This window comes from Pleurodeles waltl, chromosome 8 (genome assembly GCF_031143425.1).
Source record: "Pleurodeles waltl isolate 20211129_DDA chromosome 8, aPleWal1.hap1.20221129, whole genome shotgun sequence".
NCBI classification, from domain to species: Eukaryota; Metazoa; Chordata; class Amphibia; order Caudata; family Salamandridae; genus Pleurodeles; species Pleurodeles waltl.
Genome location: NC_090447.1, coordinates 370,271,134 through 370,294,491, shown reverse-complemented (window position 1 = coordinate 370,294,491; position 23,358 = coordinate 370,271,134). Strand labels below are relative to the sequence as shown.

General features: G+C 45.9%; 1 protein-coding gene across 1 annotated transcript in view; it reads left to right on the top strand.

Moving 5' to 3' along the window:
- Positions 1 to 23,358, top strand: part of MYO16 (myosin XVI) — a 2,485,855-nt gene that overhangs the window by 1,067,816 nt on the left and 1,394,681 nt on the right. The window contains exon 15 of the mRNA XM_069204246.1: positions 1,699 to 1,816. Coding sequence (XP_069060347.1) covers positions 1,699 to 1,816 — 118 coding nt within the window. The remainder of the gene's footprint in view (positions 1 to 1,698; positions 1,817 to 23,358) is intronic.

Genomic DNA, 23,358 nt, shown 5'->3' with positions numbered 1-23,358 from the left:
AGATGTACTCTGTAGGAGTAGCATCAACATGTTGGTGCTACTTAAGCAGAATACATAGGGGCCCATTGTATTCAATGGAATGTCCTCTTTTAACGTCTGCTCTGAGCAGGTGTTAAAAGTGCCAAAAAAATGAATCTGTTAGATTTCCTTGCTCCATTTTTTCCGCCCCCCTAATGGGGAAATGCCCCCTTTGTATACATTATGCCTGGTGCAGGCATAATGTAGCGCAAAGTGTTACATAGAGGCTGAATGCATGCATTGCGCCACTTTGTAAATATAGCGCAGCGTTTTTGGCCTTCTAACGCCACATTAGCGTCAAAAAATGATGCTAATGTGGCCTTAGAATGGCGCTAGGGGTTCTTAAATATGCCCCTAACTATGCTCTGCATGCGTAAATTAGGCACATGATCATTACCTGGAGTTTTCTCATTATCTTTTGAATTGGAAACAATACTTAGTGGTTATTTTGGAACTGGTCGTCAAGTTCGGAATCCTCACTTGATAAACAGGCATACAAATTTGGGGGCATATTTATCCTCTGTTTGTGCTGGATTTGCATCATTTGTTTTCCGCAAATCTGGTGCAAACTTAACTCCATATTTATATTTTGGCGATAGACATGTGTAGCGGCAAAATATTGAAGTTAAAGTCATTTTTTGCTTGCGGAAAACTACCTTGCATCAATGAGTTGATGAGTTGCAAGGTTGGCATTCCCGTGCAAAAAAATAACTCAAAGGCCATAGCGCCTTATTTATCCTCCATGCAAAAATCACACAGGGGAGGAGGAGGGCCTTAAATAATGCTGCTAAGCCTCCTCAGCGCCATTATTTAACGCCTGGTTCAGGGCAGCCGTTAGGAGACCTATGGACCTTTTCCCATGGTCAGAGACCATGGAAACAGCCCACAGGTGCCCTTCCCTGCCCCCAGGGACACCCCCACCCACCCGCACCCACACCTGGAGGACACCAAAGGATGGGAGGACCCATCCCAAGTAAGTCCATGTAAGTTTTTTTTAAATAATGGCAGAGGGCCATAGGGGGGCCTAACTTGGGCCACCCTACATGGCACTGTGCACAATGGCCATGCCCAGGGGACATAAGTCCCCTGGGCATGGCCATAGGGCTGGGGGCATGACTCCTCTCTTTACTAAGAAAGGGGTCATGTCAATGGGGTTTGTGCGTCCAAAAAATGACGCTAGTCAGGCTAGAGTAATTTTTTTTACTCTAATCTGACTAGTGCCATTCTTTGCGGCACAACCTCCAATCTTCCCTACGCCTCCCCTACCCAGTTTTGATGCTAATGGGGCCTTAGCGCCGGCTTGCGCCATTCCTTAAATATGGCACCCGGCTGGCGTCCTGGAATGGCGCTAGCCGGAGCTATACTTTTTGACACAACAAAAAGTATAAATATGGGCCTTGGTTGTGTCCGTCATTGCCACAAAATCAAACTAATGTCGAAAGGAGACATATGCAGCATGTAGTAATGTCGGCCTTGATTGCAGGGGCCTTTAGGTGGGTGACTATCAGTAGAAGAAGAAAGATTATAGTTTCTTCTGAAATCAAGCTCACTACATGCATTCTCTAACTAAAATACAAGGAAAGAGGGGTTCTTCAGTTACGGAAAATAATAAACGGAGTTCTTCTTCTGAACATATATAACAAGCAATTAAATAAAAAATGTTTTTTGGTTCTTTTACAGATCAATTGTATTCTGGAGGCTTTTGGTCATGCGAAAACAACACTAAATAACGCGTCGAGCCGATATGTAAAATACCTTGAGCTTCAATACTGCGAAAAGAAAAAAATCCTGGTCGGAGGTGAGATTTATTGTAGTTTAAGAATCATCAGGGGAATGCATCCACAATATATCTTAAAACCCAGGCTGCTGTCATCAAACAAAGCATGATTCTAGAATACCTTCTAATGGTGATTACTAGCGATGCTGGTTAAAGAGACCCCTTTGTTTTCTGTCTGTTCCGGAAGGTCCCTTTAAATGGCTATTATGTAGCGTCATCAGCAGTCACTAGATGGCAGAAGAGTAAAAGAAAAAGGAAACGTTATACTTTAAAATATCGTTGCCTTAAAAGTCACTGGAGCCATAGCTTTAACTTAAATTGTTTGAGAAATATCGGCTATGTCTCATTATAAGTAGGTAAAATGATGATTATCGAAAACATTTCTTGAATTCAGCGTTACACTCCTAGATAATGATGTTGTTCACGGATCAACCGCTGCCAGTATGAAAATGCCAGTCATTGAAAGTGAAAGCTACACAACCCAACCAAGTTGAGACATTTCAACAATATGGTCTTTAACCAGTGGCGGCTGGCAACTCTGAGGTAGGCGGGGCGGGCAAATTGGTGGGGGGTGGGAGCATTCACGCCGGCCCGATGCAGGGCGCTAGGAAATAAAATAAGCAAGCATTTGCAATGCAACAGATCTCGCATTTACATGAGATAGAGCTATTGGCATTGTAAATGGCAATGTCTTGTATTTATGTGTTTTGTTTTGGAGTATAGGGGATGTATGTGGTGTGGAATGTAAATTTATGGTTTGCATATTAATTGTTACTTGTTGAATTGTGCGGTGTTGAATTGTGTGGTGCAGTGTGTGTTTATGTAACAGACTTAGGTGGCATGGTAAATATATATGGGTGAGAGCTGCATAGTATAGATAGAAATGAAGAATGAGAGAGATAGGTAGTTTATTCAGGAACTGGTGAATGAACTTGAGACAGATGCTATGTTGTAGAGGATTGTGGCTGTGTTCCCAAAATATATGTAAAGCTGATATTTGACTGATAAATTTGCAGCACTGGGTGGGGAGACTTTTTAGAGATGGTATTATTTTGGTACTAGAGGCATTGCAATTATGGTTCATATGAGAACAATCTTCATCAAGCAATAGTAACACCTAGTACTTACAGTGGTTGTAAGCTGTGTGTCTGGTATGAAGCACAATAGAAAAGGACACTGTATCAATTTTAATATTGAAGAATTCGAGGATGACAGAGCAGTAATACTGAGTGGAAAAATATGTGCTGTAAGAAAGCAAGGGTCTGCCCAGGGCAGGGGTACATAGTTATAGTGAACCATTAAGGGAGGAACAGAAGGTATGTGAGCAGCTGGCACGGTGAAGCGTAGTGTCAAGGGCAGAAATACTGGAGGACGAGTTGGAAACTAAGCAAAAGAAATTTAAAAGACAGGCAGACCACAAAGTACAGGAACCAGGAGAGGTCCGGGGAAAAGGGGTGGGTGTGGAGGGGGGAGACGTGGCGACTAAACGTAGGGTACAAAAAGAAATACTGCAGCCTTTGCCCATTTACGCAGAGGCAAGCTAGAACAAGGTCGGGCTTTTGTGCTATTTAATGAACAATGGAAATGCAATTCATTCCCAGATGGCGCAAGGCTGCAGCCTTACAGAGACACAATGAGACTGGTGGTCTAAGACACATGGTGAGACAGTGCTGCTGTCTGTTGCACAAGGAGATATGGCGAGGCAGTGCTGCTGTCTGTTGCACAAGGAGATATGGTGAGAATGTGCTGCTGTCTGTTGCACAAGGAGATATGGCGAGGCAGTGCTGCTGTCTGGTGCACTAGGAGATATTGTGAGGTAATGCTGCAGCCTGACCATGCATACAGCTGAATACGCAGCACAGGAAATGACAGTTAGTGGCCAATGCAGGTTACTCTTGGAGACACAGACATCAAGGGCAACCTCCTGCTTAAGGTTAAGCAACACCAATGTAACACTGACCCAGCAGAAAGAGGACTGCACCAGGTCAATCACTGCAAGTGTTTGAAACAATTATATTGCCAGCAAGGGGTTCAATGGATACGCTTAAAGGATTGGTCAACATAACCATGGTCTGTCACCATGACGCTCTGTTGTATTAGTATACTACTATTTCTACTATAGTGCCTTGATTATTACACAGAAGCAACATCAGAGCTCCAAAAGGAAGACATGCAGTTGCTATTCATCCAGCATGCACGAAGACACAGAGCACAGGACCAACAGCAGCAACTTCCACCACACCAGCAGGGACCACAAAGGCAATGCCAAAGGCAGGAGAGGATATTCCAGACCAGGACAACCCTTCAGGGCCTCAGGGAACATGACATCATCCAGAGATACAGATTAAACTGGCAAGCCATACAGCAGCTGCTGCGCCACATTGAGCCACAGTTGGCACCCAGCTTGCAGACACCCCACATCATTCCACCAGAGACCAAGCTGCTAGCTGTCCTCCACATGTTGGCAAGTGGCTCTTTTCAAACCACTGGTGCCCTGGTTGCCGGGATCTCACAGCCCTCATTCTCTGCCTTCCTACCCAAGGTACTGGATGCCATCATCTCCCTCACACCCCACCACATGAGCTTCCCCAACACACAGCAGAAGCAGCAGGAGACCAAACAGGGCTTCCACCAAATCAGTGGCTTCCCCCACGTGCTTGGTGCCATTGACTGCACACATGTACATATTGTGCCACCTGCTGCAACGAGCAGCCGTACCGCAACAGGAAGCACACACACTCCATCAATGTACAGGCCATTGTGGATCACCGGGGATTGATCACCAACATCGTGGCATAGTATCCTTGGAGTGTACATGATTCATTCATCTTCCGTCGCTGCACCATCAATCAACACTTCCAGGATGGATGATAAGGAAATGGCCTTCTTGATGGTAAGTACAGAAACCTAGTTATATACACACAGCACGGCAACCCTGTAGGACACACAACACTTACATTGACACTTGGCCAGGAAGACACTGAGGTTGTGACACTGCTAGTCATGTTTGATATCCTAACCCAATGGGATACACACCTATGGACAAATGACAGAAGCAAATAACAACAGATGCCACTCCAGAGACACAAGGGACCAATTTAAAACCACACAGTGACAATGACATGGCCTTAATTGGCACTACAACTTGGAAGATGAACCTTTCAATATCACATCAATAAAACTCACCTTCCAAGCAATACGTACTGTGTAAGGGGTGTGTAGTGTGTTTCACTGCAGGTCAAACACCATGAGACACATAGCATGATGATGATGACTCAAATGAAGGTGACATGTAATCATTAAGGCAGCACCACCATCTCACATCACTCCTGGCGTGACATTGCCTGCTACCAATAAGCAAGTGGACTGTGCTAAGAACACATATTGATGTGATAATATTGCAAAGTGCACATTGCTACACGTACGGATTGACACAATTACACATATACACAACAGATGTACAAGCATATGGCCATCTGCCATTTAAACCTTCATCTTCACAACAAAGTTAGCCAGCTTACCTGGACCAGGTTCAGTAGTGCAGGTAAACATTTGCACATGAGCCAACTCTGTCAGGGCACAAAAATAGGTCTGCATAGAATGTGTCACACATGGCATATTTGTGCATTGTCAGTTGTGAACACTTCAGTGCTGCCAACCTATGGAGATGTGTTGCACATTGTCACCTAGCCAAATCAAAGGGCCTCACTGTTGTTTTTCACATGCTATTACATCAGTTGAATTGAATGGGATGTTCAGGCTACATAGTACAACTGTGTTACAACCACAGTGGAATCAATTCTGTGTGTGGAAGTATCATGTCACCTCCAGTGAAGGCACATGGACACTTCTTTCACATGACATAATGCATGGGAGTTACACAATGAACTGCAAGTTTACAAATATACCGCTGATATCCGTTCAATCAGCCAAACACCAGTTTAGATAAATAAACAACCCAATGCTGAAAGAACATTCTAGAAGCCTAGGATCTCACACAATAACACAAACACAAATGAGTCACAGACGACACAAGATAACAACTGCCATGCAAAGTGAGGTTCAAGCAACATCCAAATATTTACACTAATTTTATCTTTCAGCTGATCAGGGTTATGGGATCCAGCCATGGATCATGACCCTATTTGCAAACCCATGCACAGCAGCAGAGCGTGCCTATAATAAGGCACATCGGAGGACACGCACCATAGTAGAGAGGACTTTTGGCATCCTGAAGTCAAGATTCAGGTTCCTCAGCATCACTGGAGGCAGCCCCTTATATTCACCTGAGATTATTTTGACCTGTGCCATCCTGCACAACATTTGTGTAAGGAGGAACATTCCCCTTTATGAACCAGACCCACAAATGTCTGAAGAGGAGGAAGAGGAGGATGCTGTTCGGCAAAATGAGGGGGACCATTTAAACACTGCAGCAGGATTGAGTTGGAGACAACACATTGTTCAAAACTTCTTTTAACTTTAGTCACCATCACTACTTTCTTACCGTATGTCATTAAACACCCCACTTCATCACTCAATCATGGTCTGAGTAATTATTTATGCATCGTATGATCCCTAGGAATCATAATCAGAGTTTAGCCTCACGGATCATTGCAGAAATACAGATTAGGATACTGAAAAACCCACATCACATTTGATGGGTATGAATGTACAGCCAACATCACACACAGTGGAAATGACTTATGTCCTGTCTATTTCACATGTGAAGGCCAAAATCAGAGGACAACAGCTATGACACACGTCCATGTTGCCAACATGGCTCATTGCAGCACATGACAGACAACTAAGACACCATCAATCAGAATGTAAAAAAGTTGTTTCATACATGAGGCAATAGATGTGCTATTGCATTGGTAACAGGAATGTATGACCAGACCCTTGACAGCAGTAAGTGTGACATTAGCTATCTTTGCAAGGAGCATGTGTGACAAGGAGTCCAACTATGCTGAAAATGGATAGCACGAGTGCCCCAGGTATGACAAGCATTGCTCACAAGAGATGCCCTGCGCAGTCCATCTCAGGTAATAAGTCCTGCCGCTTAAGTCTCTCCCCACCCTTCTCTAGGGGGCCAAGTAAATGGACAATCTGTACCCTGATGACCTTCCTCTACACACAACCAGACTCCCAATCTGACTCCTGTGTGCTTCCCTCTTCAGTATGGCATGCCATAGTCATAGTTCATAAGTCTGCATGGACTTCAGGTCCGATAATGCACTGACTGGTAGTCGGTAGGACCTGTAATCAGATGTCCATTGCTTCCCATGTGAAAGGTCCAGTTGGCCTTTTGAACTTGATTCTCAACTACTGGACTTGTGAGAGACTGAAGGTGCACACACCTGTGAGCACTTCCATGCAGACCAGCCATTTGAACCTGCACCTCCATTGCTGCTGCCTGGAACTGCTTAGAAGCTGAAATTTTCTGAATATCCTTGTTGTGAATTGCTGTATAAATCACTTGTGTAACAGAGCCCTTGGTGGATTTTGTAACGTTGCAGCCCACAGCACAAATACAGTTTTTAGTTCCAGTGTTGTTCCAGCTTTTCCCAGTCAGAGTTCGGTCACTGTGTTTTTGCCTTGTCCATGTTTGTTCCTGACAGAGCCTGCATCCTGTTAGCCTGACTGGTTCCTGTCTTTGCGTTAACCATGGAGGTTCCGTGTGGCTACATTTGTCTCATAGTTGCTTTCCATGCCCTCTCTTTCCTCCTGGGGTATTGTGTCTGGTAGGTCTACGATGAATCCTCAAATGTATAGTATAGTTTAATCAGTTTACTTATCGTATTATGGTCTGGGACATGTATTCAAATTGCCTAATCCAGCCCCCTTTACTTGTCTGGGTTTCATGTAGTCATGAGTGCCAAATAGTGACAGTGTACTATGGCTATATGCATGGATTTGGTACGGTGTCTCCAGCACAACAAACAAGGTTTGCTAATGTGTATGAAAGGACAAAACATGTTTGTGCCCTGACGGTCCACACACAGATTCACATCGGCCGCAACCTATTAATGTGGCTTGCGTGGTGACTAGCTGTGAGATTAATCAGCACAGTCACTGATGTTCCCTGTGTCAGTGGGAATTTTAGAGGCCACCCTGTGTACAAATGTTGTGATGAAACCTGCCTGTTTCCTATTACTGATCCATAAAGTTTTTGAGCACACCAAGGTTGCCCTGTCATCAGCCTTCTAAAAGATCTGCAGTGCCATAGCTGGACTATCCCCATGTGTGTCGTAAATTTATTTTTGGTTTTAGGTCAATTCTGCTTTGAAGGATACTCTGTTAACACATGGAATGGCTCAACAGACTCATGAGTAGACCTGCACGTAACTGTGACAACATGGGGGTCAATACTGACACAGGGTACACATGTCCACACACTTGAACTGGACACCTTTGTGCAATGAACCAATAGAAATATGTAAACACATGCAGCATGGTCTGCTGGTCCTCCACTGCCACAGGAGAAACATAGCTCATTTATATGACTCAAAGTGTGGTGTACCATAACTTTTTTGGATTGATGTTGGGACTCTGGGGGTCATTCTGACTCCCGCCGGGCGCGGTCACCGCGCGCCCGGCGGGAGCCGCCAAAATACCGTACCGCGGTCGGAAGACCGCGGCGGGTATTTTGAGTTTTCCCCTGGGCTGGCGGGCGGCCTTCAAAAGGCCGCCCGCCAGCCCAGGGGAAAACGACCTTCCCACCATGAAGCCGGCTCGTAATCGAGCCGGCGGAGTGGGAAGGTGCGACGGGTGCTACTGCACCCGTCGCGTATTTCACTGTCTGCTATGCAGACAGTGAAATACAAGCGGGGCCCTCTTACGGGGGCCCCTGCAGTGCCCATGCCATTGGCATGGGCACTGCAGGGGCCCCCAGGGGCCTCGCGACACCCCCTACCGCCATCCTGTTCCTGGCGGGCGAACCGCCAGGAACAGGATGGCGGTAGGGGGTGTCAGAATCCCCAAGGCGGCGCAGCATGCTGCGCCGCCTTGGAGGATTCTGACGGGCAGCGGAAAACCGGCGGGAGACCGCCGGTTTTCCTGCACTGACCGCGGCCAAAGCGCCGCGGTCAGAATGCCCTGCGGGGCACCGCCGGTCTGTCGGCGGTGCTCCCGCCGACCCTGGCCCCGGCGGTCTGAGACCGCCGGGGTCAGAATGACCCCCTCTGTGTCACAAACACTGTACCTTCCTAGCATGTTCAAATGCCAGACTCATGGGTAGTATCCAAAAAAGTGACCAGGAAGTGGTATTCAACATTCCTGTACATGTGATGGCTTACCCTTGTAACATTGTCATAATCAACCCTCCTCTATCTATCCTGTGCATAGTTTGTCATGGGAGATGTTTTGTCCCCAAAGTCAGGGAAGTTCACACAGCATAACACGCTACTGGTATGACAAACACATATCATGACTGATGTACCTCAATGAATGGCATGTGATGGTTATCCACATTTACAACACATGCATACAAGCACATTATGCAAAACACGTCTTGTGACGTTCACACAGAGGCACAATAACAAATGAAATAGCCAATTCACAGACATATACACACAGGCCATGAGTGAATGTATTAAGTTGCGTAGCCTTGCTATCCTCCATTGATGCACCACCTGCTCAAACTAGGGAACACCAATTTAAATTCCACATTTTTGAGTTGCTGTTGCGTCAGTTAAGAGTGCTAATCCGGCACAACAACATGAGTATTATGGTCCTCAGTAGTGTGGCCTGCCACATGAACCAAACACTGGAACACACACAGCAGGCCCTAACAGTCTATCTCTGTATAGTTACAGTTTTCATGTACGTTAAAGATGACAAAAATGACACAAACACAGTTAAAGACAGATATTTTGATGCACATGCGTCAAAAAAGACACATATGCATCAAATTTTGCAGCATTTGTGTTGAAAAATGACACTCACAGCCATTATACATCCATTGGTCCCTAGCAATAATTCCAACACTGCACCCCATGAAATTGGTTATCCATGAAAAACATATTGATCTTTGAATCCGGGGTAATTTTTAAGCATTTGCATAAAAAAAAATTGACGCAAAGGCCGTAAGCGTCATAAATTTTCATCATCATAATATAAACGCACCGCATTTGAGACAGGAAGTGATGTAATAGGATATCCTGTTTACAGAAATGGTACAGTGGGTGTGCTTTCACTTTCACTTTGCAGTCTGTGATTCTTCTAGACTGTGTGGCTGTGTTGAGAGTTGTGTCTGTCTAAATTGTGCTTTTGTCTCCTGTGTGCCATTCCAATTGTCATCTGTTGTTTTTGTAATTGTCTCATTAAATCTGTGTAAGTGTTTTATTGTTATTTTTTGTGTCTAATTTTGTCTTTGTACAGTTGGAAGTGTGTAGTGGGTATTGTTAGTTGGGGTATTGTTGGGCTGTTTATGGGTTCTTTAAGTTTTATTTTCCTACCTCCTTTCCCTGTATTTTCCTATTTACCCATTCCTATCCCTATTATTTTTGTCATGTTGAGAAGGCCACGTCTGGGGAGAATGGGTGAGGAGGAGCTGGGGGCTTTCATTTGCCTGGTGTGCCACTTCCTCCCCCTGATGTTAGAGGCTGGTGGCAGGGTGATACAGGGGTATCACACCGAGGCGAGGAGGCGAGGAAGCTCACGTGGTCCAAGGTGCTGTTCCATCTGAAGAGAATATTCAACAGCCAGCGCAACGACCACCAACTCAAGCACCGCTGGGCTGACCTTGTTGCCAGAGAGCAAGACCTGCTGGACCACCTGGGTGTGGTGATTGGTGGCCCTGTTGGTGAGTACAAATCACACTATTGTGCACATTTAAATGCTCTGTAGTGACAGTAGCAGATTGGTTCACATGCTCCATGCAATGTTTGTGGACAAGTGGAATTCAAGTTAAATATACAGTGGCCCTGATTTCTACAATATTTGCTACACATTACTGTCATTTGTTGATGCAAAAGTTGCACAAACTTACAAAACACAACTTGATCCCGTAAATTAGTGCTGCTTTGACATCAATAGATGATGGTAATGCAGCTCAAACATATGTTTTATTCATGGCCTGTGAGTGTACCAGGAATGAGATGTCTTTCACATGCTAAAGCAAGGAATGACTGTAGTCCCCAATTATTTGGAATACATGCCTGAACTGTATTCATGCCCATACGTACAAAGTTCTTCATACCCTCTGGTAATATCTTAGGCTGATACTTTGACTTGGTTTGTGCATCATTTAAATTAGAAATGGACGCCAAAGTAATGCACACAGGATAATATCTAAATATTTGGTGCTACTTTCCATAGCTGTAGCGTAAAAACATGAAGCAAATGCTCCATATTAAAAAACAAAAATACCTGGCCCTATGTTCATTGTTCCTGTGTGTTTTAATTTACCTTGGGCACAATTGCTGGTACAGAGCTGATGCATTTGCCATCTGTGTCACTTTATAGCCAAGCAATGTTCATAAGTTAATGGGTCATCATGGGATCCCTGAACTTGGTGAATGCATGGTCACAAAGTATTTATTTTGCATGATGTTGTGCAAGGGACCCCTGACTGCTTCCATCATACATTTAAAGAGACAAAATATTTTGCTAATTTAGCTTTGGATACACCCCTGCTGATCTAGTGCAGCAGATGTACAATAGTTAACTTCTCAGTATGAAGGCTATCACAGACATGGGTGTATGCTAAGATCAGCAGACCAGCATTCCTGTGACTGCTGCCATTCCCAAGGTGCATACAATTTGAGACCTACCTCATCAAGATTGCCACAGTAGGACATTTGCTAAACCATGTTTGAATTAGGGGACAGTGTCAGTTCGTTGTATAACCACAGATCACACAACTTGGCTAATGTAAGTTGATGAATGTAGCTACCTGTGATTTACAATACCTGATATAGGTACACAAGGCCTTGGGTAACACATTTCAGGTGCAATGACTACACCTGTGCCCATGCATTCTGTTACGGATGATCAAATTAGACACTGTCTGCATATATTTATTTGTTGTTTTGATTTAGATAAATGACCAATCCATGTTTAGCATAACATTGTCATCAAGTAACACACAGGATCCCTGTAAGGTATGATGTGCTGGCACATGATCTGATATGTGACTTGCCTGGACTTTTACATTTTGTTCCATTTTTGAATAGTACAATCAGTGGCGGAGAGTCATATTTAGGGATTCTAGTGCTGCGCTGTCGGCATGGGTAAGTGAACAGGGTGATATTTGTTGCTACATTTATGACAATGACAAATATGGAGGTAGCCATGTTCATGATATAGTCAGCAAGTCATACCCTGATTCACACAGACCAGTAGTGCCAAAGTATTACCCACAGACTTGAGCCTCCAAGTGAATTAATGAACATGTAGGACTGTATGTTTGACTTCCTAGCAGCATCTAGCTCCACATGTTGTGCTACGTTTATGTTGCACTTGAGTAGAATGTCATAGGTGTGCATGCAGCTCAAGCCCAGATGGTTGCTTGCATCTATGTGTTTGTTTTTGGAAAGGTATAAGTGAGATCAAATGATGTTGACAATTGTTTGCAATTAGGAACATAAATGTGGATGTGATTGTCCAATGTTTGAGTCTATCCTAATTGGCAGGCCTCCTTACCTGTGGTGGACTGACTAAACCCATAGACAACTGCCTGAAGCTTCCTGTCTGTCCTTGATGTTTGAAAGTATGAGTTGCATGTCCATCACCCCCTGAGGCACAGGGTTAGGATTATGAAATATGTGTACCTAGCTGTGAGGATCCCAGTGTAGAAGGCAGACATGTCATTCCAACATTCCTTTGTTCCAAATTAGGATACCCTCTCATGATTAGCAACTGCATACCGTCCTGGCAATTCCATTTACAAATCACAGATCTTGTGGGCCTTGATTGCCATCCAGAAGCTAGTCATTATTTGGCCTGTCACATGTGGAGTACTTGCAGCATTTGTTATGTGACTAATGGCAGAACTATGATGCACAGATCATTTAAGTAGGTACACACCTTTTTGAGCATTGCTGTGCTGTTACATAGATGTGTAGGCTGTGTTGGCATGTAATTCCTCAGGGACAATCTATGATCTGTACTGTGATTTGGACTGTTTAAGCTAATTTTGAGGAAGTGTTAGAATATCATCAGCAGATGTCTCACACAATCATGTCACTAATGTTTGGCTTTCTCTATTTTGACAGCTGCCAACATGGATGCTGATCAGATCCGAGAACAGCACAGTGTTATTGCCATGAGAGAGCCACAGGGGTTTGGAGGGGATTTGCCCAAGGGGGGCCATCCTTGCCCACAACAGCCACCACCACCAGCACAACGGCTCCAACGATAGTCACACCTAGGATGACAGCCACTGTTGCAGGTCCCTCTACCTCCTCCGCTCCAGGCCCACAGACAGCAGCTCCTGCACCTCCCCCTCCAAGCACGGCACCAGCACCAGCACAACCATCCACTACTGGCACCCAAACAACCCCTGCTGCAGTCATAGACAATGCCGAATTTATGAACATGAGACATGACATGCAACGGATGTTGCGGAGGATGGACAGGCTGCAGCAGGAGGTGTCCAGGAATAGCAGGAGACTATGGGGGTCATTCCAACTTTGGCGGGCGGCGGAGGCCGCCCGCCAAAGTTCCCCCGCCAGAAGACCGCACCGCGGTCAAAATACAGCGGCGGTCATTCTGGCTTTCCCGCTGGGCTGGCGGGCGACTGCCAAAAGGCCGCCCGCCCGCCCAGCGGGAAAGCACCAGCAACGAGGATGCCAGCTCCGAATGGAGCCGGCGGAGTTGCTGGTGTGCGACGGGTGCAGTTGCACCCGTCACGATTTTCAGTGTCTGCCAAGCAGACACTGAAAATAAATGTGGGGCCCTGTTAGGGGGCCCCTGCAGTGCCCATGCCAGTGGCATGGGCACTGCAGGGGCCCACAGGGGCCCTACAACACCCGTTCCCGCCAGAACCAGGCTGGCGGGAGGGGGTCGGAATCCCCATGGCGGCGCTGCTTGCAGCGCCGCCGTGGAGGATTCACACGGGCAGCGGGAAACCGCCGGGAAACCGCCGGCTTCCCTTTTCTGACTGCGGCTTTACCGCCGTGGACAGAATTGCCCTTGATGCACCGCCAGCCTGTTGGCGGTGCATCCTCCAACCCCGGCCCTGGCGGTCCATGAGGCTGTTAGTTTAGTTAGTATAAGTGGGTTGGGGTGGAGGGTATTATATTTTAACATGTGCTTTTTTGTATATGATGTTGGGGTTTATGTGTATTACATTTTTTTATATATAATAAAAAAAATACCAAAAAAATATATATTTGTTTAGGATAAGATAGTATGGGCCTGATTACAACTTTGGAGGAGGTGTTAATCCATCCCAAATGTGATGGATATACCACCAGTCGTATTACGAGTTCCATAGGATATAATGGACTCGTAATACGGCTGGTGGTAAATCTGTCACTTTACCGTCACTTTTGGGATGGATTAACACCTCCTCCAAAGTTGTTATCAGGCCCTATGTGCTTAGGTTAGTATATGTTGTCCTACATGTGTCCCGTCAACTAAGGGGGGTTGGGGGGTTGATGTTTAAAGTGTTTAGTTAAATGTGATAAGTAAGTTTAGATTAGGGTAGCTAGGGCCAGTTGTGGGTAATGTGTAGTTAGGATAGGTTAGGTTAGTTAAAGTGTTTCCTCAAGTTTTAGTATACTTTTTTACTGTAAAATAAATATTTAGGTACACCTTTACAGTATGTGTCATATGCTTGGGGATCAGGGCCTTGGCATGGGTGAACAGTGTCAATTTAGAATTTGCATTTGTGTTCCATCCTGCATCCAAATCCCATTATTGACATGGTTATTCCCAATTCCAATTGAGCTGTCACATTGGCAGCTACATCAAAGCTACGTCTCTATGCATCTGCCATCCATTGCACCCACCACTCAAGGTTACTATGGTTCCCAATGTGTTAAGTTTTGATGTGTGTTTTAAATCAGTCATCGTTTGAGACCTGATTTGGAATCTTGGGCACTGTGGTATGTCTGCCTGCAGCCTGATGTTCATGTGAACCCTGATAAGGTGAGTGATGTTATAATCTTATGCAGTATTGCATACATTTCTTACATTGCACTCTCAGGTTACATATTTGTCCTTACACTTGTGCACATCCATTCCTGCTGTATGGTGTGTGTGTGATGTGTGTGATGAAAGTTTTCAGATGTCACATACTTAAAGATCGTCTAGAAGGGAATTTTGAAACATTGATTTTCTGCTTAAACATCCCTTGAGGCGGACTTTTTCTGTCCAACACAGCTTTATACTGTTAGTTTTCTAATTACTTCAGAAATAACCCTCAGGAAGCGCAGATGAGGATACAATCCAGATGCCAGTGCATCGTTATCAGGCCACAATCTTTCAAGGCAGTTGTATTGACATTCTATTGCCATTGACATGTGAAATACATCACTAATCTCCTACACGGTTGTTGTGTCACATTACACAGAGACAAAGTGGTTGTGTAAGTGCTCTTTATTTGAAAGTGCTGTAGTGCAATATTTACATAGTCCAGGATTGTGAGTCCATTAGTGTGACTCCTTCTATTGTGATACTACACAGGTGCAATAGGACATGTCATTTGACATTCTGGCGTGAAGTGTCATTCAGTGCAGAGGACCATGAATTGCCAGTGAGGTAGAGAGACACAATCACAGAGCATAGTGTCAAGGTAAACAGGGGGCTGGAGAACAGTGCATGTGAGCAGCTGTTGCTAGACTGACATGTTAACAAGCACAGGACCTAGGATATCAGTGCCCATTTGGCATAGACTTGTGCTACCAGGTACTCTTACAGGTGAAGGTGATCTGTTCCACGTCTTCATCTTCTGCTGTGTGTGTGTAGTCTCCTCTGCCGCCCTTGGTGGTGGTGGGTTTGAAGGGGCAACACACACTTCAGTGTTTGAAGACGTGGAGTCAGAAATCCTGGTAGCTGACAACTGTGGGGCTATTAAGGGCACTATTGCAGCAAGGAGGAGCTGCTGGTTCTTAAGCATAGCAGCTACATCGCTGTGGTAGGCAGCCAGGTCGGCTGTGAGTGGGTCATAATTGCATTCGTGCATGCAGTGAAAGGTTTGGTGTGCAAGGTGTTGTGGCAACTCCCTTACTTCTGTGCTGATTTCCTTTACACTTTGTTGAAGTTCTTGTAGGATAGATGTTTGTGATTGCATGGCTGCTGCCTGTTCTGCAGATGACAGCATGCACAAACGCATCCCCTCAAGGCTGGCTGCCATATTTTGCATTCCCACCCGCACCTCCTTGGACAGCTCCTGCTGTACTCCAACTACAGTCCTCTCAAAGCTGGTGCCAGTGTCATCAGAGTCCTCAGCTGGGTTGGAGCTGGCAGGTCGTACAATTGGGGTGGTGGGTGGATCCTTTGTGAAGGCTGCTACTTCTGTGCTCCTCCTTGTGACTGAAGGTTGGGTCTGGAGGGTTCCAAGGACATCTTGGAGGGTCTGCTGGCTGATATTTGTCAGCTCGTCATCCATGTCATCAGGAAAGTCCAGGACAGGCATATCCCCAGGAGAGCCATTGTCCTCTGCAATGAGATATTGTACAATTAGTGTGTCTGTGTTGTGGCATTTGTTATGTGACATTCCTGACTTCCTATTAGTTGCACATTGTGATCTTGGTTCCTGTTCATTGTACCTGTCATTAATATAGGCATTCTGCCAGGCCTATGCCCCACCTGCATGTCACATGTAGTGTGGGCAGTTTGGGGAAATGTCTGCGTCACATCCTCTAGGTGTAGGTTCTGTCCAAATTGTATGTTGCCACCTTCTTGTCCTACTCAACCCTCCGTCTACTTCCATTACCATGGTGTGGCCTTGCACTGGCTGTGGGTGTTCTGATGTCACTTGCACCACACTTACCAATCTGGAACTGACGCAGTCTCAGATATTTCACATCCACCTATATGTTGCTGAGACCTAGCATATACTATGTATAGCATTGGAATGGCACGATACTGGTGTCACCATTGGTAGTGGGTACTGCAGATGTTGGGGAATGTGTGCTACATCGGATTGCACTGATGGTCCTAGCAGTGTTCCATTTCCTCTTATGACTGTGCAGCCGTGTTTAACTAGCTGGAAACATATGTCCTCCCCCTTAATGCTGTTGCCTTGGCACTCTGACACTTGAGATGTTGCATGGTGGCATTGCAGCTATTGTGACACAGGCACAGGGTAGACCCTGACATGTGCAGCATGGGTATGACATTACTGCTGTGTACCTCTTAATGTTACACACAATACGTGATGTTTGTAGAACCTATAGACATGAGCATTGGACAGGATATGCACATTTTTATTAATTACAGGGGATTGATAACGTTGTCATCCTGAACCCTCTATTTTGAGTGTGTTAGATCCATGGGCATGTAACTGCCATTAGCAACTTGACCTGTACACACAGCAGAGGTGGTAGTGCCAACTGTTGTCATTGATAAATAACACTTGCTGATATGGCCTGAGACTGGAAATTGAGCCCTAGTTCATGTAGTGACAATACCAGCTGTCGTGTGACAGCAGGCCAGTTTTACATTGTACCCTACCCTCCTGGACTGGCTTTGCTTTACCCACATCTTTGGCATGGCAGAGTACCCCCATGCAAAGATTGTTGGTGTAGTGTTGTGCTGTGCCACAGTTTGCCCTGTACAGCCCATGCCCCCGTGCCGTGCCCCTTTGCCCTTTCCACTACCTATTATCATGGCTGACATACATTGTGTAGTAAGTATGCCTCCTCCAGAGGTTGCAGTTAACAATTAGGCAATTTTGTTCCCCATGCCACTTACCCTGCATCTGTGTTGTCTCCTGGTAGTCTGCGCTGTCCTGTCCTTGAATCCCTGTGACGATCTCCTCTGGGATGACGGCTGCCTCCATCTCCTCCATGTGTTCCAGGGCCTCCTGCGGTGCTGGACTCCCACCTCCAGTCTGCAGTGCTGCCTTCTTGTTCCTTGCCATTTTTTCCTTGGTCCTGTGCTTGCAGTCATGCCAGCTTTTCTTGCACTCAGTGACTGCTCTCCGTACTTCTGCCACACTGTTGATCTTATCGACAATTGTTGCCAAATTGCCTCTCTCCTACCAATTGGCAATTTAGAGGTGACAAAAAGTTGATGCTGGTGTTTCGTCACCTCTTTCACCAGTATTTCATGCTCCTCTGCACTGAACTGACACTCTTTTTATTCTTCTCCCTCTCCTGGGTCTTGTGTGGGTCCTCCAGGTTGCTTCCTGGTCGGTTGTCATCTTCCTGGGGTCTCTCATGGCTTCTGGGATCCATTTTGGGGCTTCTTTGCACATTTTGATGTGTTTGCGCCGCTTTTTTACGCTATTGCGGCGAAAAATGGCGTGCATCCGGTTTGCGACATCGTAAACCGGATTAAAGTCATTTTCGCCGCGTTAGCGCTGTTTTTCTTTACGACGTGGCGCATTGGTTTGAGTAAAAAAAAAATGACTCTAACCAGTGGTTTGCGCCGCCGAGCGTCAAAGTATAAATTTGACGCCCGGGTGGCGTAAGGAAATGGCGTTAGCCGGCGTTACATTTTTTGACGCAAACTACGTTGGCGCAGTTTTGTGTCAAAAAGTATAAATATGGCCCTTGGTCTCTTATCTGCCTCCTTGCACTCAGTTATGTTCTGTTATGTTACTGTTACCCAGATAATTGGCCTGTTGGGGGTTTTCTGCAACCTGATTCTATGTGCTCAGATGCCTAGAAGCAGTTCTGCTATACAAATAAACATAAACAACAGTAAATTGTTTGCTAACTCCTGATTTGGTTTTGAAATGTGTTGTGACCTTGTTTGCTGAAGAGCCTCTTCACACTAAATTGCATAGGTCCAGTCCAGTGACGTAATATAAAAAGATGGGGCTTCCTTGCAGATTGTGAAGAGCTGAACCTGACTCTCCAGTATCTCACATGTTTTCATTGGCTTGGGTGCAACGGGGCACCTCTGAAGGATATGTCCCCACCCCCGACTGGCAGGGGCCTGTGTTATGACCCTGGCCAGTCACTGTCCTCCTGTTCAGGGCACACGCCCATTACATGCTGTGCCACTTAAAGCAAATACATACACTGGTAAAATAAAAACTACAAGTCCCGGAATGGAAAGTCTTGTTGACTAAAAAGTCAGGACTGGCTGAAAGTGTTACACATGACAAGCAGATGCTTGAGCAGCTGTGCGCATCAAAAATACATCAAGTAACCAAGCCAAGTCCCCAAAAGTTGATTAGAGAGTTCCTAAAAACCTAACCCTGGTGACAATTTCATGTAGAGTTCTCAACACTGGAATGTGTACATGCCATCAGATAAGAATGGGACATTTTAACTATAATTAATAATAACAAAGTAAAATCAATAGACACTGTTTTTAGTTACCAAATTACACCATACCACATGTTCCCTGTAAGTCTTCATTTAATACCTCAGTGCATTTTGGGAGTTGTAGTCACTAACCACCACTCTACGTACAAATTGGCCTATAGAATTTAGATTACAGCTGTCTGTACAACTGCAAGAGTGTATATGTTTTTTTGGCCCTGATGGGACCAGTTGCAGGGACTCCTGGGACTCCCCCGAGTTTTAGCAGGGAGGGACATGCTTGATTCACTTGAGAAAGTTGCTGTAATTAGGCAGCCTTGTGCAGAGAGAAAAGAATTAGAGGGAAGACCGCCACATCAGGAAACGATGGGCAGCGTGTGAAGGCCAGAGAAGTGGATTGGCGAGTCTAGCGAAGTGGCCAGCACATAAGTCTAGGGAATAGAACTTGGGAGTACCATGTGCCCAGACCTCCACTACAGGACCTACAGGGGGTTTTGATCCTCGTGCCCCTGGGTTTGTACTGTTGCAAGGGGCTAAGGGGAATTGTAGATTGTCTCTGTAGTCATTAACATTTCAAACCTAGTAGTACATTAGGGCTTAGGAGCCAGAATGATGCGTTGTTTTTGGTTCAGATTTGTCCAGAATTAAAATGACCTGTGTCCAAATCGGTAGGTCCGCACGTCCAAAAAATCAGCACGGATGCAACAATGTAAGTGATATATGGTAGGAGAGACCAAGACAAGCCAGACTTCTTAGTGTGATAGGAACAGGTCAGCTTTTACAATCGGTGTAGGGAGAGGGTGAGAGGTGCCTATGACAGACAGAGCTACAGAAGGTGGTCCACACAGCTAGCCTCAGTGACAGCAAAGAGAATCAGAGAAGCCAAACTGTGGAACGCGGGTGACAGGGAACAGATGAAAATGCAAAATGTCACCTAATGTTTCTTATTCGAGTATTAGCACTCACTAGGGCCCATATTTATTCATTTGCGCCGATTTTGCTTCAAAAAAGGACGCAAATGCAGCGCTATAAAAGTATAAATATGTGCCAATGTGTCTACAGGGTAAAGCAAGTCTAGTCTGAGCTAACTGACAAGCAAAGCAACCGCCTCTGGTTGCAACATAGAGTCACTTAGGCCCATATTTATACTTTTTGACGCAAAACTGCGCCAACGCAGTTTTGCATCAAAAAAATTAGTTCCGGCTAACGCCATTCTGAAGCGCCATGCGGGCGCCGTATTTATTGAATGACGTTAGCCGGCGTTAGCATCCGGCGCTGTCTGGTGTGCGTTAAAAAAAACGACGTACACCAGGCAGCGCCGGCGTAGGGGGAAAATGGCGTATGGGCGTCCAGAAATGGTGCAAGTCAGGCTGAGGCAAAAAAATCGCCACAACCCGATTTGCGCCATTTTTTAGCAACGCCCATCCCCCATTGAAATGACTCCTGTCTTAGCAAAGACAGGTGTCATGCCCCCTTGCCCAATGGCCATGCCCAGGGGACTTCTGTCCCCTGGGCATGGTCATTGGGCATAGTGGCATGTAGGGGGGCACAAATCAGGCCCCCCTATGCCACTAAAAAAAAATAAAAAAAAATACCTACCTGGACTTACCTTAATGTCCCTGGGGTGGGTCCCTCCATCCTTGGGTGTCCTCCTGGGGTGGGCAAGGGTGGCAGGGGGTGTCCCAGGGGGCAGGGGAGGGCACCTCTGGGCTTATTCTGAGCCCACAGGTCCCTTAACGCCTGCCCTGACCCAGGCGCTAAAATCCGGCGCAAATGCGGGTTTTTAAGACCCGCCCACTCCCGGGCGTAATTTTTGCCCGGGAGTATAAATCCGACGCAATAGCATCGGAGTCATTTTTTAAGACGGGAACGCCTACCTTGCATATCATTAACGCAAGGAAGGTGTTCACGCAAAAAAATGACGCTAACTCCATGAACTTTGTCACTAGACGCGTCTAACGCCAAAGTATAAATATGGAGTTAGTTTTGCGTCGAATTTGCGTTGAAAAAAACGACGCAAATTCGGCGCAAACGGAGTATAAATATTGCCCCAAAGTGTGAGAACTTGAGACAAAGCGGCCCATATGGATATGTGAGAGGGCACCCTGTACAGAGCCTATAAGGACACTGAGGCCAATATTTATACTTTTTTAGCCCTGCAACTGCATCATTTTTTGACGCAAAAGCAGAGCAAACTTACAAAATACAATTATAATTTGTACGTTTGTGGCACTTTTGCGTCAAAAAATGACACACATGCAGCGCTAAAAAAGTATAAATATGGGCCTGAGAGCGCTGGAGAGTGAGTGCAGTGTCTGCAAGGGGCACAGGCAGGAGTGACTCAAGGAACAGTCTGTGAGTTACCTATGACGCAGTATTAGGGAACATAGCGAGGGACAGTAGGGGCAGGGGTTCAATCACGAATACTGCTGTAGAGGGGCCACACCTGCCAGCGGTCCCTGAAGTTTCACACGTGTCTGTTTACTGTAAAATATCAGAACTCTTTCCAAATTGCTGCGCTGTTAGAGTGGGCACAGACTGCTGCAGTCTGGATCCAGCGGTCTGGCCAGAAGTGGTTCCAAAGCAGGTACTAGTGAATACCGAAGAACAGAACAACTTGGAAACACCGAAAGGCTCATTAATTTAAGCAGTCATCCACCCCTTATCACAGTTAAGCGAAAGGGACTATTGAAAAGGACGTATGTTTGAAATTAAGCACAATCGACTGGTCTCGTCAGTGAAAGGCCACCGTCTGCAAACTTGTCTAACCAGAAAACATGTCTCACTCTCAAAAGTACACAAAACAGCTTCCACATTTAGCTACATGCAAGCCAGGATTTAAAGGCATAGGCACTTCTAAGACGTGCTCAATGTAAATAATCAAAACTAGTGAATCAAGACATAATTGGAGCTGGTGTTGGGAGTGTGAGTGAGGGCGGCACAAGGAGAGTAAGTGAGCTGGGACCAGTGCCGTGGCCAAGGTGAAGCCGAAGTTGAACAGTCTCCGAGGACATGAGGAGTTGGGAACAGCGACCGGCGCAGAACGAGCAGGAAACAATTAAAACAAAAGAAGTTCAAAACGAGCTGCAAGAGGTTAAACAAGCTGGAGGGGTTTGGTGGATGAAGAGGCGCCCTTGGAACATGTCTGATATTTGATTTCGCAGAAAACAAAGCCAAGAAGCGCGTGCTGTGATGATGAAATGTTTACAAGTTATATAGCACGCTGTGCAAAAACAAAAGAAAGGCATGCTGCTGCCATTCTTAAACGTGAAGCACGGCAGCCGTGAAGGGTGGGCACGGGAAAGACAGGCAGGAATGGTGCAGTCATATTTTAAATGAGAGAGAATCAGCTAAGAGGAATTAATGCTGCAATAAAATTCAAGCATCTCATCCTGAACCATCTACACTGTAACACCAGCAAGAAAGGAAAAAAAGTAGTCCCTGAAACCAAAAGATAAAGAACCATGGCATAATTATAAAGTCGTAAGTCCCTGCTCCAAAAGAGAAAAAGGCGGGACAAAGAGGGATGAATCGCCAGTAGCATGCAAGCATTTTTAAATTACACTGAAACTAACAAATGAAATAGCTGGAAGCCCACAGAGGTATAAGTATACTTAAGTATACAGGAGGTCGTACACTTACGCTCAACTTAAAAGTAACTTAACCTTCCTTGCTGCAGCCTGCACAATGGCACATCTTCCTGCTCCGGCCCACTTCTGCTCTCCTCGAGGCAGTGGCATAACAAAGGCACATGCAGCCCCTGCGGAGCTGTTGGTGCCCCGAGCTCCAGGTGGCCCCCCTCAGGACAGCACCCTCGCCTGAGAGCTCATGATTGAGTGCGCAGGGGGGGCCCTCCATGTGCTTTGCAGTCCCCCTCCTCCAGTTTCCTTATGCCACTGCCTCAAGGCTCCCGTCAACTCCCTTAATCAATCCTGGTGCTGCTCTTATGTGTTAACCAGCATGAGAGCAGTGCCAGGATTGGATAGAGCGGGCTCACTCTGTGCTCCTAAGAGCACTGGAGGCCTGTGCTTTCTCTAACCCAGCTGGAGGCTTGAAATGTGCATTCCTGGCTGGCCATCACAAGATGGCCAGCCAAATAGACATGCAAGCTTTAAACTTAAAGTGCTCTGCCCATCACTACTCTTTGCTGCTACCAGTCAGCAGCGGCTGACCCTG